Source organism: Sardina pilchardus, chromosome 6 (assembly GCF_963854185.1).
Source record: "Sardina pilchardus chromosome 6, fSarPil1.1, whole genome shotgun sequence".
Lineage (NCBI taxonomy): Eukaryota > Metazoa > Chordata > Actinopteri > Clupeiformes > Clupeidae > Sardina > Sardina pilchardus.
In genome coordinates this window covers 33,529,805-33,546,201 of record NC_084999.1, presented here as the reverse complement: position 1 = coordinate 33,546,201, position 16,397 = coordinate 33,529,805, and the positions used below count along the sequence as shown (strand labels likewise).

Genomic DNA, 16,397 nt, shown 5'->3' with positions numbered 1-16,397 from the left:
CACACCTTCATATAGTAAAAAAAATACACTGTTCAAATGCATTTATCTCGAAGTTAAAACAATCAGAATTCAGTACATCCTTCATTACTTTGTGATGGATTTATTTACTCAGTTGCTTTAGTAGGTTTGGAGATGGCCAGGTCTGTCTGGCTTTGAGCTGACATGGACACACGCTGACAGGTGACTGATACTGACAGTGTGAGTGGGAGTCTCAGAGTTTCACCGGGTGATCAGTGCAAACGTTCCAGTTAATCCATTCAGGCTCCTTCACCCTGATCCAGGTGATGAAACATTTTAACTCCGGAATGGCACTTGGCCTTTGAGCAACACAACCAAAGTACACACACACACACACACACACGCACAGACACACACACACACACACACACACACACACACGCATACACGCATACACCAATACATACATACATACATACATACATACATACATGCTTATATACACACGCACACGCTTACACACACACACACACACACACATAGATTACAGCAGCCTTGCCATCAGCCAGAAGTCTGTTCATCTGGTGTGGCAGAGGAGTCAGTCAGTAGTTAGTTTGTTGGAAGTCGTGTATCTCCGCGTTTCCTCTTTCTCAAGGATCCCATGTGGAGTCCTACATGCTGGTGTGAGGCCGTCTGGGGGAGGGTGGCCACCTGCCCGCTTCAGTGCCAGGCTCTGTCCACCAAGAACAGGCTGCCCGTCCCCCTTGTGGGCCTGCGACCCTTCAGCGAACAGGTCAGTCCTAGAGGGGCCGCGGCTGGCCCATCAACTTGAGGCGCGCCTGGTCGATGACGTCCAGGAGGTTCTTGGCGTCCACGGCCAGGGCGTGCGCGGCCGTCAGCATCTGCTTCTTGTAGTCCTGCTGCAGGCTGGTCATGACGTACTGCTGCGCCAGCTTCATCTTGTTGATCAGCTCCGCCAGGTCGGAGTTGAGCAGCTTCTGGGCCATCTCAATCTGATAGAGAGAGAGAAAAGAAAGAAAGAAAGAAAGAAAGAAGCATGAAATAGAGAGAGGGGGAGAGAGAAAGAATAATGAAAGAAATAGAGGGGGGAGGAGAGAGAGATTAGCTTGACATCTCCAGCAACATCCAGACACTATGAAGGAGTGCTAATTCTCTGTCCACTACAATGTTGTACATGATTACATAACAACCTGTTAAAGAGGAACTATGCAGGATTGGCGATTTCATCTCGGTTCATTCGGTTTCGTTGTTAGTTTTCGCTCGTTTTATGCTTGCATTTTCTCTGCAGAGCTTCCCCGACAGCTTTAGCGTGTATATTTATACATGTATAGGCTATATTAAAATATATAAATTGCAAGCGTGGTTCTACGTCTCAGACTTCCAGATGTAAACAAAGAGCGATCGTCTCCTGCAGAAAGTTGCATAGGGTCTCTTTAAGGGCCGTTCACACCAAGAACGATAACTATAAATAAATATCGCTCTCGTTAATATGAATGACAACGTTCACACATAAACTATAACGATAACGACATGAAGAACGATATCATTGCTGATCACTTGATTTTGAGAACGATAAAAAGCTAACGGCCAATCAGAACCCAAAATATTCTAGCCATAACATTCATTTGCACAAGGAGAGAATTTTCTTATCGTTGGCCCGTGTGGACGCTTTTATCGAATGGTTATAGCTATCGTTATTGTTCTTGGTGTGAATGCTCCTTTAGTTAGCGCTCTGCTTAGGAAGCTGGAATAACTTAAGAACTTCCATACCTCTCGATGTGTGCTAGCTGGGAGTGTGGGGATCGTCTCATCAACAGTAGCCAGGAGCGTTCTCAGAGCTAAACCCACTTCCTGAAACACACACGTGAAAAGCGGAAGAGATCAATAATGACATCCTATGCACTGGTGACCTTTTTACACCATCAGAGGCTTCTTATATGGACACTACGTATATGGGGCAAGAGTGTGGCCACTGCCAGGAGCACGCACCTTAACCATGGGCACGTACTCCTCCGGAGGAGCAGGCTGGATCTTACTGGACATCTCGATGACCGCCTTGACCAGCCCCGTCACATTCTCATACACCTTATCATTGGAGCGGTCCAGATTGGCCGTGGGAGGAGGGTTGATCTCCTGAGGCTGGATCTGACCATGGAGGAGACTCGTTAGGAACTCAAACATACAGGACACATCTGACCACACTGACTGTATACAAACCTACTGTTATGACTTTGCAGCATTTCTATATATAAACAGCAGGTGGCAGTGTAAACTAAAGCTGAGAAATGGCATCTGCTGTCATGTCATTCCACAAACTAAATGAGCAGCTGGAACTGGATCTATTGGATCGTGATATATTGTTTGAGATAATACTGATATTTTATCTGTAATTCTACTTTAATGAATTTGAAATGAATTAATAAAATTGGCTTGAGAGCTAAGGGACTTGTGTCCATTGTAAACAAATATAACCCTGAGAGACACAATATAATAAAAAAGGCAAAGGACAACAAGAAAATTGAAGACAGATGAAGAGTTTTTTCCAAATCAAAATAGCCTCAAGTGAACAACCTCTGTTAGTTTTCAAAACCCACCCTGGAGCCACCCGTAGCAGAAACAACCTCTGCCATTTCAGTAAGGCTGAGACACTTTGTTTACAATTAAAATCATTTCTGTAAGGTCACATCAACTCACAAAACCCCAATGATGGATAACGAGTGTTAAGACATACACAAAGGACAGACACATAGACACACATTCACTGTGCTCTTACCCTCCAGGGCTATGTTCAACAACAGTGACGCAGAAGCAATAAAGGAAGAACACAGAGACAGGGAGGAGAGAGATGAAAGAGAAAGAGAGAGAGAGAAAGATTATTATGGAAACAAGCTCTGACATAAACATGCTTCAACTCACAAGAGACATTACAGAGGATAGAAGTGTGTGCTCTGACTGACAGAAAAGCATAGAGTTCATGCTGTGGGCACATATGTGTGCATGTGAGACAGAGAGGGGGAGAGAGAGGTGGTGTTTGTGTGTGTGTGTGTGTGTGTGTGTGTGTGTGTGTGTGTGTGTGTGTGTGTGTGCGTGCGTGCGTGCGTGCGTGCGTGAGAGAGAGAGAAAGAGAGACATTTATACAATCAGAGGCAGAACTGAAGATTCTTACACAATACATAACTAATATACAGGAGCACAATACATGGTTGCAGTAAGTTTATACTCTGTAGGATTTTTCAAATAATCCTGCTTTATTTGGCTGAACGTTTTAGTTGTGGTACGGTGGTTTCCTCAGAAACTCAACTGCTTCATGTACATTGTTTTGTGGGGATAATTTCCTGTGGGATCTTAATAACAGGGTGTGATGGAAACTGTTTGCTCCTAGAGTGCTGAGCATTGTTTATGAGAGAATGCCTATGGAGATTGTGTGTGCGTGTGTGTGTAAGCATTTGTGTGCGTGTATGTGCGTGCGTTGGTGGTAAGTTTAGCTATGTGTGTATTTGTGAAAGTGAACTTGAGTAAGTTTGAATGTGCACAAGAGTTTATTTGTCTGAGTGTGTTTATGTGTGTGTGTGTGTGTGTGTGTGTGTGTGTGTAAGGGGGTGGTGCTCGGCAGCTGGGACTGCTTTAGCTGAGGCTTGGCTTGGTGTCTCCCAGAGCATGGCTAAGACTGCAGTACTTTCTGGGTTATGCAGCTATTCATCCATCATGAATTTACAGTGTGTGTGTGTGTGTGTGTGTGTGTGTGTGTGTGTGTGTGTGTGTGTATAAAAGAGTCAAAGAGAAAGTCGTCAGAGGTGGACAACCCGGGTCCAGAAAGTAAAAGTCCTGCCATATATTCTTTCTATCTGCGCACTTAATACAGGTGATATCACTAATTATCGGATCGACCTGGCTACTAATTAGGATTAGCTAGTTTACTAAATGGATGGATCAAACACTTGCCAGGACTTTTACTTAGAAAAGTTGTACACTGACAAAGGGCAACAGAGAGACCCAGGACTACTCTTCCTAGTCCCACCCCCCTTCACATAGGAAACTAATAATGAACTAATGTCAGTATCATTGACTGCATTTTGCTGATTTTGACTGCACATCAAGCCTCTTGTGGCCGTCTCATGTGTAAAATCAGAGTAGCGGTGTGTATCAGCGCTCCATGGTGTCTAGATGCTGCACTCTTACCTTCACCCCCTCGTTGTAGCTGTCCACTGGGTTGAGACTGGCCACACTCCCCAGGTGACTGGGGGCTCCAGGCCGTGGGGGCTTCTTGGGTGGAGCTGCATGCTCTGTGGAGCAACACACAACCACGTCACCAGCCGCCTCCACTCATCAGCTCCCGTCACTAAAACACTCTGACGGAGTTGACCCCTTAGTCTACTGAAGGCCTCAGACGGCTGGAGTTTATTTGCATTACATTACATTACATTTAGGAGACACTTTTTTCATCCAAGTGACTTACATCTGTCAACTACAGTACATTACAAGGGATTACATTGTCATTACATTTCCCCTGGAGCAACTTAGGGTTAACCCTATGAGCCCTAGACTGTTTTAAGGGCATTTTCACTACCTCTAGATAGAAGCATTTATCCTGGGCATTGTAGGTGCCATTCACACATGCTATATATTGTTTTTTTTTTCAGCACAGTCTAGGCTACCCAGATCTGCCTCAATATCATGTATACATACTTGCATTGATTTGATTTTGATTTTTAAATAATACATTTTTAAAAATCATACTATACAAATTCTTACATTTTGACGTATATCTCACTACAACAAGCTGACAGCTCGACATGACTTGCATGGTTGTGTAGGCCTGACTGCCCTGAAAATGGCAATATAAGAACCATGGTGGAGGTATACTTTGGGGCTGAGCAATTTACAGAAATATGTGGTGTGTGCCTTCCAGAAATAAATGGCGATTTTTATTTAGTGATGAGATAGGACTTTTTGACACTTTTTGCGCTCCATATTTGTGTCACTAGCTGATCTGACCTGACTTGTTTGCGTGGTAGCACACATGATGTGCACAGATGATGATTCTCTTTAATACCTTTTTACTGCATTGCAATGAACAAAGTAAAGGCAAAAAAAGTGTTTATTTGTCAAATAAATTTGGATGCAATATGAGTCTTGAATTGGATACCATACAGGAGTTTGCTAGGATCTCAAAACCGTGTTATGAACGTGACTTGCCATAGAGAAACACATGATAACATTGGATTATGAACATAGGCTATTATGCCACACAAAAACATGGGGTAAGTGGAGCTAAATTAAGTTATTATTTTGCTGTCACTTCGTCTGTTTTATGGCCTAGAAGGTTGCATTTGGTATCTGTGGATAGCTCTAGCTCTCCTCTTTCATCTGACATGCGTTTCATATCTTTCTGAACGCGGTTTCACGAGTAAATCAAACGAGAGTAATGGTAGCCAAAGCTATATGACAGTATTATTTGTACTTCGTCCGTTTTTATAAAACGAACGGATCGATTTCTTTGGTATCAATGGAAAGCTCTGTTTCTCCTCTTTCGTTTGATATGTGTGTCATGTCTGTGCGATACTGGGTTCGCGAGGAATTCAAGCGAGAGTCCTGGATGCGCCGGTGAACGCAGAGCAATATAGACTGTAAATATGATATACTTTGATTTAACTTCATGATTTTATTTTATTTTCATACTTGATCGTACAAACAAGTGTCTAGTCTCGTTGGAAAGCCCCGGTTCTGCTCTTTCGTGCAATATAGGTCTCATCTCGCTGTGACTAATAATCGCGGAGCAATGTAACAGAGAAGAATGGGTGTGTTTTTTGACGCACTTTGCGTCCGTCGGGCTCATAGGGTTAAGTGCCTTGCTCAAGGGCACAACGGTGGAAGCCGGGAATTGAACCCACAACTTGCATGCTAGCCCAGCTCTTTAACTACTTCACTACCACCGCCCCCTAGTTATCAGTACACCATGAGGGTGAAGTGAGGCAGCTGAGCTGCTGATGGCTCATGTGGGCTGTGGCCCGGCACAGGAGCGGTGAGGACCAGACCAGACCAGACCAGACCGGACCGGACCGGACCAGACCAGAATCCTCTGGAGCAGCAGGGCTGCAGGGAGCTCCAGCAGCATGTGCTCAATGCTCTACAGTCTACAGCACCACTCCACTGCAGGAAACAACGTAATGGCAAAGAGTGCAAACGGCTGTAATTATGAAAGAGCCTCATTGGCTGGAGTTTTTTTTTTTTACCTGGTTTGCTAATGCCTACAGGCTGGTAGATGTGCTGGTTTCCTGTCTGAGAAAACAAACAAACAAACACACAAACAAACAAACAATTGAGAGCCACACATGGTTTGAGTTGGGCGACAATGCTCAGGAGACTGTTTGTGCATGATTTCCTCTTTCCCTCGGTCTTTTCGTAGAAACTCTGTTTAGGCGTCCCCTCAGTGTTGTTGTGGTCTTGCCACAAATAGCCAGAATGCCACAGATGCTTGCGTGCACGAGGACACACACACACACACAGACGCACACACACACACACACACATCTGCTAGGACCACAGGGTGACTCAGAGCAGAGCGCACCATGGCATGCCATGCCAGTGAAAACACGCCAATCATCCCAGCAGCACTTCAAATGGCAGCTTTTTCCAAGCCTAGCCTGAGGGGAGGGGAGCCCTGAGACGGCCCACAACTCTGCACCCTGCTCGCGCACTCGCCAATGTTTGAGGACCCTCTGACATGCTGGAGATTTATGGGAAAAGGGATCAATGAATCATGGCCTCCCCATCACCCGCCTCCCCCCCCCTGCCTTCCTACAAAAACACACACACATAAAATCCTCCCTCCATACCTATGGCGTCAGTGGAAGCTATAATCATTTTCAGACAAGTGGAGGGGGGCTGTGCTGGTTGGGAAGCTAACGCCTACGGGCTCTTGTGCAAATGGTGCAGCAAATGAGTGTGCCTAGCATGCCAGCGTGTTTCATGTGGGCTGCCTGCGGAGGGTGGCGGGGCCTGGCGGGGCCTGGCGGGGCGCGGCGGGGCCGGGACAGGGAGGGGAGGGGAGGGGAGGCATCCCTCTAATGGCACCCCGTCGCCGGGACCACCACGTCTGAGGGCCCTCCGGTCTCTCCACATTCACCCAGTCTGGTCAGCAGTGTCCTCTCGGCGGACTTTCCGATGCGCTCACTGCAGTCGGTGAGCTCACATGTGAGTAAGCGCGATGCCCGTGATGTGGGCTTACATCAGCTCTGTGTGCGTGGGGGGGGGGACCTTGTTGGCAACCTCAAGCAAACTCGGGGGAATTTCACAAACAAGATCTGTGACTGAGCCAGACAACTGCTGAGACACGGCATCAGGAGTTACCCTCTGCAGTTGTCTGGAGTGGACCTCCAGGTCTGACTTCGCTTCTCATGTCGCCAATCAAACACCTCCCTGCGGAGACACGCTAATCAAACCTCTCTTCACAAACTCCTCAAGTACGACCTCTGGGAATCTTGGCATTTGACACCCTGCCATTCACATGACATTCCATAAACACAACTCACCCTGAGCGCAAAATAAAATCATATTACTATACAAATACAATCCATAGGAAGATATTATTACTTCCTATTTGTTGACTAACAAAATAAACTGTGTCTATGCATAGTCCCCATCTGGAATTTCAATATTTATTATGTTGAATGTTTACAAGCGGGGGATATTAATGTGGCTGCAGCCTGACCTCCTGTGACCCTCAGCTTCCTCTTCCTGTGAGAGGAGAGGCCTGTGGGGAACGCGGTCCAAGCCCACATGAGTCAGACTGACTCCTCAATCAGCACAATCTCCACATACGGGCAAAAAAACTACACACCACCTCAGGCAATGTGAGAGAGGGACTGTTGCAACAAGCAGAGTCCTGGAAATGCCTCATGCATCACCTGGGAACGGCTGGAAGTGTGTGTGTGTGTGTGTGTGTGTGTGTGAGAGTGAGTGTGTGAGTGTGTGAGAGAGGTAGAAAGAGAAAGATTCATTGGCATGAAGAGAAAAACATTAAGACTCACTGGACCCTGGTGACTGCAGTCTTCTCTGTCGATGCTGGCCCTTGAGTCGGGCTTCTGTTCAATTGGGTGAGAGGAAAGAGCAGAGTGAGAATGGTACAGAGAGAGGGAACACACACACACACACACACACACACACACACACACCAGCAACAAGAACACAGCAAATTACAGTGTGGCTAAGCATTCACCAGAAATACCTCCACAGATTCCTTTTCTAGAGGATTGTTTTTTAAGCACATAGGGAGAGTGAGGACATAACCAAGTATATCACACAACAAGTACACAGTAAACAGTAAACAAGTGTTTCCCCAGCAGGATCATTTCCCTTCTCAGCCACAAACAGAAGCCCAAGTGCACAGGAGACACTTAACACACAACATCAGCATCTGCACAGCCAGAGTGCGCCTGATACAGCCCATAATACCCAGAGAAAGCAGCAGCCCTTCCCATGCCCTGCGTTCTGTACCAGTTTTCCAAAGCAGGACTTGAACACCTGCATCCTCTGCGTGGTTCTGGTGTGCCGGCGTCTCCTTTCTGAATGAGCATGAGGCTTGCGGAGCAGTAGTTCCATCAACAGAGGCGGTGCAGGAGGGACTGACTGACTAACTGGCTCACTGAGTGAGTGAGTGATCGCTTGTGTCCAGAGTTAGCTCATGCTCTGCAGCGAGCATATATGTGCCTTGGCTGACTCATGACAACTGAGCAGAAAGCTAACCAACTTTTTTTGCCAAGCCCTTTTCTCCTCCCTCTTTCTCCTGCTCACACACCCTCTCTCTCTCGCTCTCTCTCTCCCGCTCTCTGTTCCTCTCTCTCTTTCCCTCTAGCCTTGCTCCAAATGCTGGAGCTAGCAGCAGTGCACTGGTCTGAGTGGGCTTTAGTCAGGTGTTTCATCAGCCCTGTGCTCCAGTATTCCGGGACGGCTCAGGTACGTGTCCAGTGCTTCACAGGACAGCCTGCTTGTTCAGAGGTATTCCAGAGATGCCCCAGCCGTGTCCATGTGGGGTTTAAGATCTTAGTGCTTTTTTGGTTTAGTCATAACATACTTAGCAGTGCTAGGCTTGAGATGTTGTATTGATAAAGCTTTGTGCAATGATTCCAGTAATTTGTATAATCAGGTTTGTCTGTTTATCTGTTGACTTTTCTGCTGATTTCAAGGATACTATCTGCAAAGTACATTGTAAGCCAAGTGCATTCAAGTGTGTTATTATAAGGAGCCAATCATTTAGTTATTTGGGAAACCTAGTTCTGTTCAAATAAGGCAAATGTGCAGTATAAGAACCTACTGTCAAATGAATAACGGCACATCTCCTCACCCAAGCCCCAACTCCAGAGACACAGGAAAAGAGAAGGCCAGTTTGAGCCATTCTGCACGAGGCATCCCCGAGATAATGACCCAGAGACGCCAGAGCTCTGGCCATGAGCGGTCATCTCCACTCCCACATCTGGGCACAATTACAGCAGCGCCAACGCCACAGTGGCCGCCTCGTATCCCTCTTCATTTCCCCTCACACACACACACACGCAGAGAGCTATGTGACGGCCTGGCCTGGCCATGGAGCACATTTGACAATCCAGTAATTACGACGTTGTCAACGGGCATGTTAGAAGTATGCACTTCTGCTGTATGCCAGCTATTTTAATTCAGCAGCTGCTCTACAAAGACACATGCATGTTGTGACCACAAAAAAAAAAAAACATTTATCAGAACAGTTGTGTAACAGATGTGTCACTGGCTAACTTCAATGTCTCTGGAGATTAAATATGTCAGTGAATGTAATGTGGACATGAATTATGTTTCAAGCTTCTAAACAACACTACAGACTTGCAGAAAGGGCATTAATACCTAAAATGTTACACATAATGGCTTTCCAAACCCATCTAAGTGGAGATATCCTGTCAATCTGCATTACGCTCTTTGAGATGAGGGCATGCTGCTCTAAGCACCTTGCTCAACAAACAGAACCTTAAAAAGTAAAGTTGTAGTTGTATGACTAGGCCTATAAATGGATTTCCTCTTGACGAATGGGACTGACGGCTATCACAGGAAGGTGTGGCACCTCATACGCACAGACGTCCATACACCAGAGCTCTGACTCAGAGTAAAGGCCGGGATTGCCCTGCACATGATCACAGCATCACATGATTCTCCATACTCAAATCTCCAAACTCCAGGATTGGGATAACTCAGTGAAAACAAACGTATGGACAACTGAAGTGAATTAAAAACTGCCACTTCATATTTGTCTATTTTAGTCATAGTCATTTTTCTATGGGCCAGCTGGCAGTGTGTACGGGCACTCACTCAATCCAGCGGACATCAACTTAACACTTTTGCCACTCCACCTAGCGCACCATAGTTTTCAATGAGGCTTTGTTTTCACCGAGTGGAGCTCACAGACTGTACTTTATGTCAAAAGGAAATGTCATTACAGCAATGTCAGGAATTTGACCTCAAAAATGCAAAAAAAAGAGGGGCCCTAACTTAAATAATGAAAAAAAGTCTGAAGTCCAAAATTGGTTTGATTCTGATTTTGATTGAATTCTGCTATGACTTCTGCTAATACTGCATAGGAACCCTGTTATCAGAGGTCCCCATGTAGTCCAATGGGACAGTGGGTGTGGGACGGAGATGCACTGACCAGGAAGCGCTCCTCCTGCTCCAGCCAGCGCTGGTCCTCCTCCATCTGCTGCTGCTGCAGCATCAGCTGCTCCTCCATCAGGTGCTGAGGGAGGCCCTGCCCCAGACCCCGCATGTCCAGAGCACCGCCCTCCTACACACACACACACGTGCGCACACACACACACACACACACACACACACACACACACACACACACACACACACACACACACACACACACACACACACACACACACACACACACACACACACACGTGCACACACATGCACGCACACACACACATTGTTGATATTTGACATTGTTACAGATATTACTGCTATCATTACTATTATGCTTAACGTAGGCTCATTCAACAAATGTAATGTTTTCGGTAAGTTGCTTTGGACAAAAGCCCCAAAATACAATAACCTTAACCACAGGCACACAGACACACAGAAGATTTCAGCAGGTCCTTCAACAAACCACTGAACCTTGTAGTGTGGTCAGTTGGCAATGGTGCCCAAGTCTTTCACCAACTCACCTCCATTTTGGGCGACCACATGGGCACCTCCTGCGGGGGTCTGTGATGGTTCCAGCCGTCGTGCGTGTCCAGACCGGACGCCTGAGGCGGGTACCCTCCACTGTGCATGTGTGGGACTCCGTGAGCGCCGGGGTAACCGGACATCTGCAGTGCGCGCACACACACACACACACACACACACACACACACACACACACACACACACACACACACACACACACACACACACACACACACACACACACACACACACACACACACACACACACACACACACACACACACACACACACACACACACACACACACACACACACACACACACACACACACACACACAGGACAGCGTGAGTTTGTGCTGCGTGGGACTGCCCTCAGGGCAGTGCACAGAACACACTCTTAAGTCTCTTGGCTGGTTCTGGTTTCACAACAGTGACAGCCTTGCAATGGGGAAACTGGAGTAAACCATACAATTCATCTCTTCATGGAACAAGATCACTCAACGTACATTGATTAGACAGACAGCCAGACAATAATTTGACATCAGGATGTGGTATCTACTAAGAGGGTATGTGGGCATCATGGTGGGGTTGGTGGCCTTACCGGGTAGTGGTTGTGCTGGCCCATGTGCTGGGGGCTGGGGTAGAATCCTTCACTGGAGCGGGGGCTGGGGTAACCAGGCCTGCTGGGCTGCAGAAGGGAAAGCAGGAGGCCATACTGTTAAAGCTCTCCTATCAAAACAATCACCCTTTTTCTCTCTCTTTCTCTCTCTCTCTCTCTCTCTCCCCCAAGACGGCTGTCTCTCAGAGAGCACTGTTAACAACAGTCACACCACGGGAACACACAAAAAAACAGATGAATTTTGTGTGTGTGCATTAAGTTGGAGCTGTTGTGAGAGGGGAAGGGGTAACGAAACAAAGCTAAAGAAAGAGGCAGGCGGTTAGCACATTAAAAGGGGGGGATTGGAATCCGAGTAGGTTATTTGGTTGCTGGTAGTTATACATGGTCCAGGAAGGAGAATGAGATCAAAATGGCCCCACAGCAGCAGAGTGAGTGAGTGATTGACTGATTGATTGATACAGGCAGGCAAAACAAATCTCCGTTTGCTCCTTTGAGTTGACGCGAGGGGTTCTCTACCTGAAACACCCGTTCATAGACAGCGTCTCGAGGCCAAACCTCCGGATGCACAGAAAAACAGTGGAAAACATTAGAGAGATGAGGAAACACACACACACATACACACACACACAGAGAGCACGCAGACAACATGAACGCTGACAGACAATGTGCTACGTGCAAGTAATCCAAACCCACACATACATACAATGAAGACATTTGATTTCGACTGGAGCACCAGGCAATGTTAAGGGCAGTGTTAAGTGGACAGTGCACAGAGTAATCAGAATTCAAAAGGTCACTGAGAGGTGAACACACATATCAACATCCAAAGTAATCATTACACATGCCAGAAAAACAACCTGCATTTCTGTTATGTCAACAATAACACAAGCGTAGCAGGATAGACGGTTGCCATTCGTTCCATAGCATTGCTCTACAAGACCAATGTGTGTTCAGATGTGTGTTCCATCCTATATTAATCTGGATCTGGTTTTGAAAACCTCCAGAGTTACTTTGTTAATGTTGCCAAAGTGTGCTTGCTGCTACATGCTATATTCAAACCATGTGAATGCTAAAGCTAGCAAATATTGGAGGGAAAAAAAGCAATGAAATGCTATGGACTAGCGGCTAGCGTGGTGCGTTAGCCTGGTGCTTGTGGCGGGCTCTCCGGTCACACCTGCCTGCGGGGTGGTGTGTGGTGGTGGGGGGCGGTGCTGCGGCAGCTGTGGGGTTAGCGGGGGCCGGGGGGGCAGAGAGGGGCTCCTCCTGAGGCGGGGCGGGGGCGGCAGCAGCAGCGGGGGCTGGCGGGGTGGGCGCAGGGGCAGGGGCAGGTGCAGGGGCAGGGGCAGGGGTAGGGGCGGCGCCCTAAAGCAGAGCGAGAGCTGCGAGCCCAGTGGCACAGACCCGACAGACGCGGGCGCAGCAGACAGACAGTCCATGCTAAAGCTGTGGTGGAGGGAAGGCCGACGGGGCGGCTGCGCGCGCACACACACACACACACACACACACACACACACACACACTTACTAATCCCATGGATCTCACATACAATGAATGCATAAATGAAACAGAGAAGCCTGCGGCACACATCAAAGCCACACACTCGTGTCATACATACACACTGCATACATTTAATGAGCATACACCATGACACAAGACACCAAACACCACACAAGAGCGGCGCAGGACAGACAGACACGCAGACAGACAGCACAGCTCTGGAGCAGGGACAGCTCGTAAATCCCAGGGGCCACACACAGAGTGAGACACAGCCAGCAGCAATAGCAAAAGCTGTTTTTAGTGTGTGTCTGTGTGTGTGTGTGTGTGTGTGTGTGTGTGTAGTTGAGTATGTGTTTGTGCCTCTGTTAGGGAGGTGTGTTTGCATGTGTGTGTGTCGGGGAGGTGTCACTGAGCAGGGGTCAGGCCATCAATCACCACGAACAGCGCAAACAAACACAAGAGAGAAAGACAACACAGATGCAGTGGGCGTGCAGCGAGGGTCCTGGACAAGACAACGCATGTGGTCAATAGGGACACCTCTCCCTTGAGCTCACAGTGACTTAGAGCGTGATGTGCTGCCACCTAAAGAAGGAAAAGGTGCCTACTACGGTTATTAGGTGCTGCTGCAGGAGAAAGATGTGACTGAATTCAATAGGTATCAAATGACAACAGAGACCGTACACACAATTAACATTTGAGTGTGAATCACAACACACAAATCACAAACCCAAAACAACGTATGTCGTAATGAGACACAACTACATAATCCTTCTGCTGGCTATATGGAAACTAATCCAGGGGTGAATGAAAGCAGTTCAACCACAGAGGTTTGTGTGCAGGCTGTGCTGGGCTACTCTGTTACTATGTGGTAGTTGCTGAGCTTGGAGGACAAATGGCTTCATGACCCCAGTGAGTCTCTTGGAGCTTTTCTCTTAACTGGATTTCATGCGGCTTCTCAGACCTCCACCACAACATTTATGTGAACAGCTCCCTAACATGCATGGTTTTCCTGGCCGAGGAGCAGCCAAACGGGATGGTTTGGAGTCAGACCACCCGTGATATTCCAGCTATTCTCAAGGTCAGCCAGCAACTGTGCAACAAGCCACTTGATGGAAGAATTCAAGCACAAGAAGAAATAAAAACCTCTCAGTCTAAAGAGCTACAGAGGGGGAGACCATGCTGCAGCGGTCAGCAGAAACATGGCCACCTCAGCGGAGGGACACTTACTTTGGGCGGCGCCTCGTCGGACCCTCCCGAGTCCCAGGACACGGTCACCTGCCGCCTCATCTCCATGCGGTTGCGCTCCTCTTGCTGGGCCTTCTCCTCGGCCAGGATGGTGCTGTGTGAGGAAGAGGAGGAAGAGGAGGAAGAGGAGGGAGGGGAGCAAAACAGGCGGCAGTGAGTCGGCTACTCTGGTGGTGGGAGCGGGCAAGCGGTGGAGCGGGCAGTGGCTCCCGCTCCGTGTGCCGGCGCTGCGTCCAGCCATTTCAAAAGCAGGTCACTCTGCCAGGTGGCCGGCAACAGAGCCCGGCAGCTAGACTACACACACTTAACCAGAGCCGACGGCCTTGGCTGCGGTCGGCCCTAACCAGGCCGTAAGACTTTCCGATGGACATTCCAGGTGTAGATGGGAGGTAGGAAGCCTGATCCCCAGGTGGAAAAAAAGTCCATTTATTTTCAGCCGTGTCAAAAAATAGAACCTCTTAGAAATAGCTCCGGATCAGTTTCAGGCAAGCGCTGCGAGATGGGTAATATAAGGCAAATCCTTTCTGGGGGGAAAAGGCAGGACTCTGGAGGTGGCTGACCTGGGTATTGAGTGTGGATCTGCTACAGTGATTATAGAGCTCCAGTCCCCACAGAGCGCCACTGGACAGGCCAGGGAGAGTGAGCACAAGAGCTGTTCAAACACACCACACCACACGCGGCTCCCACAAAAGGCTGTAAGAACGATCACACACACCACCCATTTAGAGCAGGCCAGCCCAGGGCTCCATAGTGAAGCTCAGCCCACATCACGGTGCACCGGCTACCCCCAGCATGGAGGAGAGGGGCCACTCCAACATCCCTCTGTGGTCACTACCACACAACACACGCCAAACCAAGACACAAGTATTAGCACCTGATTAAACTGACACTGACAGCACACAGCACACAGGACAGTCAGAACATTGGCAACAAAAGCGTACCTGACTTAAAGCAGAGCGGACTCTTCCCTGTGCTGCTGCCACAGCGGAGACATTTCTCAAAAGGTCGGGCCAGCGCAAGAGTGTGTGTCCAGCCGCCACGCTCAGAGGCGGAGAGTGTGAGGGAGAGGAGAGGAGGGGAGGGGAGAGGACAGGAGAGGAGAGCAGAGGTGAAGGACGGCGGGTATTTCTGGAAACAGCGTTATCCGTGACAAGCCCGGCGGGCGTTTGAGCAGCAGACGAGCGGGGCAGCAGCCTGGGGCCGGCCACCTGTCCCGTCCCTCTCCACACACAGCCCTGACAGCTCCAGCCACGCGCCTCTGGGCTCCAGCACACCACCCGCAGCTCAACCACATCCCCTCTCCTAGGACTCCAGGCCACGGTTAAACAGTCACGCACGGCACGTTTCAGAGATGCGGAGCTCCACAACCCGAGAGGAACGTGCAAATATCATTCCTTTTTCACATGGCATTATCGCTCTGGCAAAGAACCCCGCCCCTTTAACACACAACGCTTGTGCCCAGCCAGTTCAGTGTATGCAAACACTAACTCTTCGTCACACAACCAGTAGCTAACAGTAAGCCAAAAGTCTAGAACTTACCAGCAATCACCGAGAGAGATGGCGTACCAATGGCTAAATGGTTGAGAAAGAGAGCAAGAGAGAGAGAAAGAGAAAGAGAGAGACTTAGTGTGTGAGGAGAGAGATAAAATACAGAGAGAAGTCAAGGAAGAGGAGCTAAAAGAGAGAGATAGACAGACAGAGAGAGTGTGAGAGGAGAGGCGAGGAGGAGAGGGAGGACTGACTGACCCTCTCCGATGCTGCCTCCACCTCCTCCTCCTCGTGCTCACGCTGGCCAGACTGTTAGGGTTGGCACATGGCCACCGTGTGGAGGCTGAGCAGCGCAGCACTGAGGAGGGAGCAGCC

At 48.4% G+C, this 16,397-nt stretch overlaps 1 protein-coding gene across 9 annotated transcripts in view; it reads right to left on the bottom strand.

Annotated features, from left to right (window-relative positions):
* Window positions 1–26: 26 nt before the first annotated feature.
* The window catches only part of ptk2ab (protein tyrosine kinase 2ab), a 54,559-nt gene continuing 38,188 nt past the window's right edge, over window positions 27–16,397 (bottom strand). For 7 of the 9 annotated variants that reach the window (XM_062539595.1, XM_062539593.1, XM_062539592.1 and 4 more), the window contains 11 exons: window positions 14,517–14,628; window positions 12,309–12,347; window positions 11,775–11,861; window positions 11,172–11,315; window positions 10,649–10,780; window positions 8,010–8,063; window positions 6,213–6,258; window positions 4,159–4,262; window positions 1,969–2,124; window positions 1,750–1,830; window positions 27–971 (listed from right to left, as the gene is read on the bottom strand). In XM_062539595.1, the coding sequence (XP_062395579.1) occupies window positions 759–971; window positions 1,750–1,830; window positions 1,969–2,124; window positions 4,159–4,262; window positions 6,213–6,258; window positions 8,010–8,063; window positions 10,649–10,780; window positions 11,172–11,315; window positions 11,775–11,861; window positions 12,309–12,347; window positions 14,517–14,628 (1,168 nt within the window). In that variant the 3' untranslated portion in view covers window positions 27–758. The remainder of the gene's footprint in view (window positions 972–1,749; window positions 1,831–1,968; window positions 2,125–4,158; window positions 4,263–6,212; window positions 6,259–8,009; window positions 8,064–10,648; window positions 10,781–11,171; window positions 11,316–11,774; window positions 11,862–12,308; window positions 12,348–14,516; window positions 14,629–16,397) is intronic. The other 2 variants (XM_062539600.1, XM_062539601.1) reach the window with 1 other exon arrangement.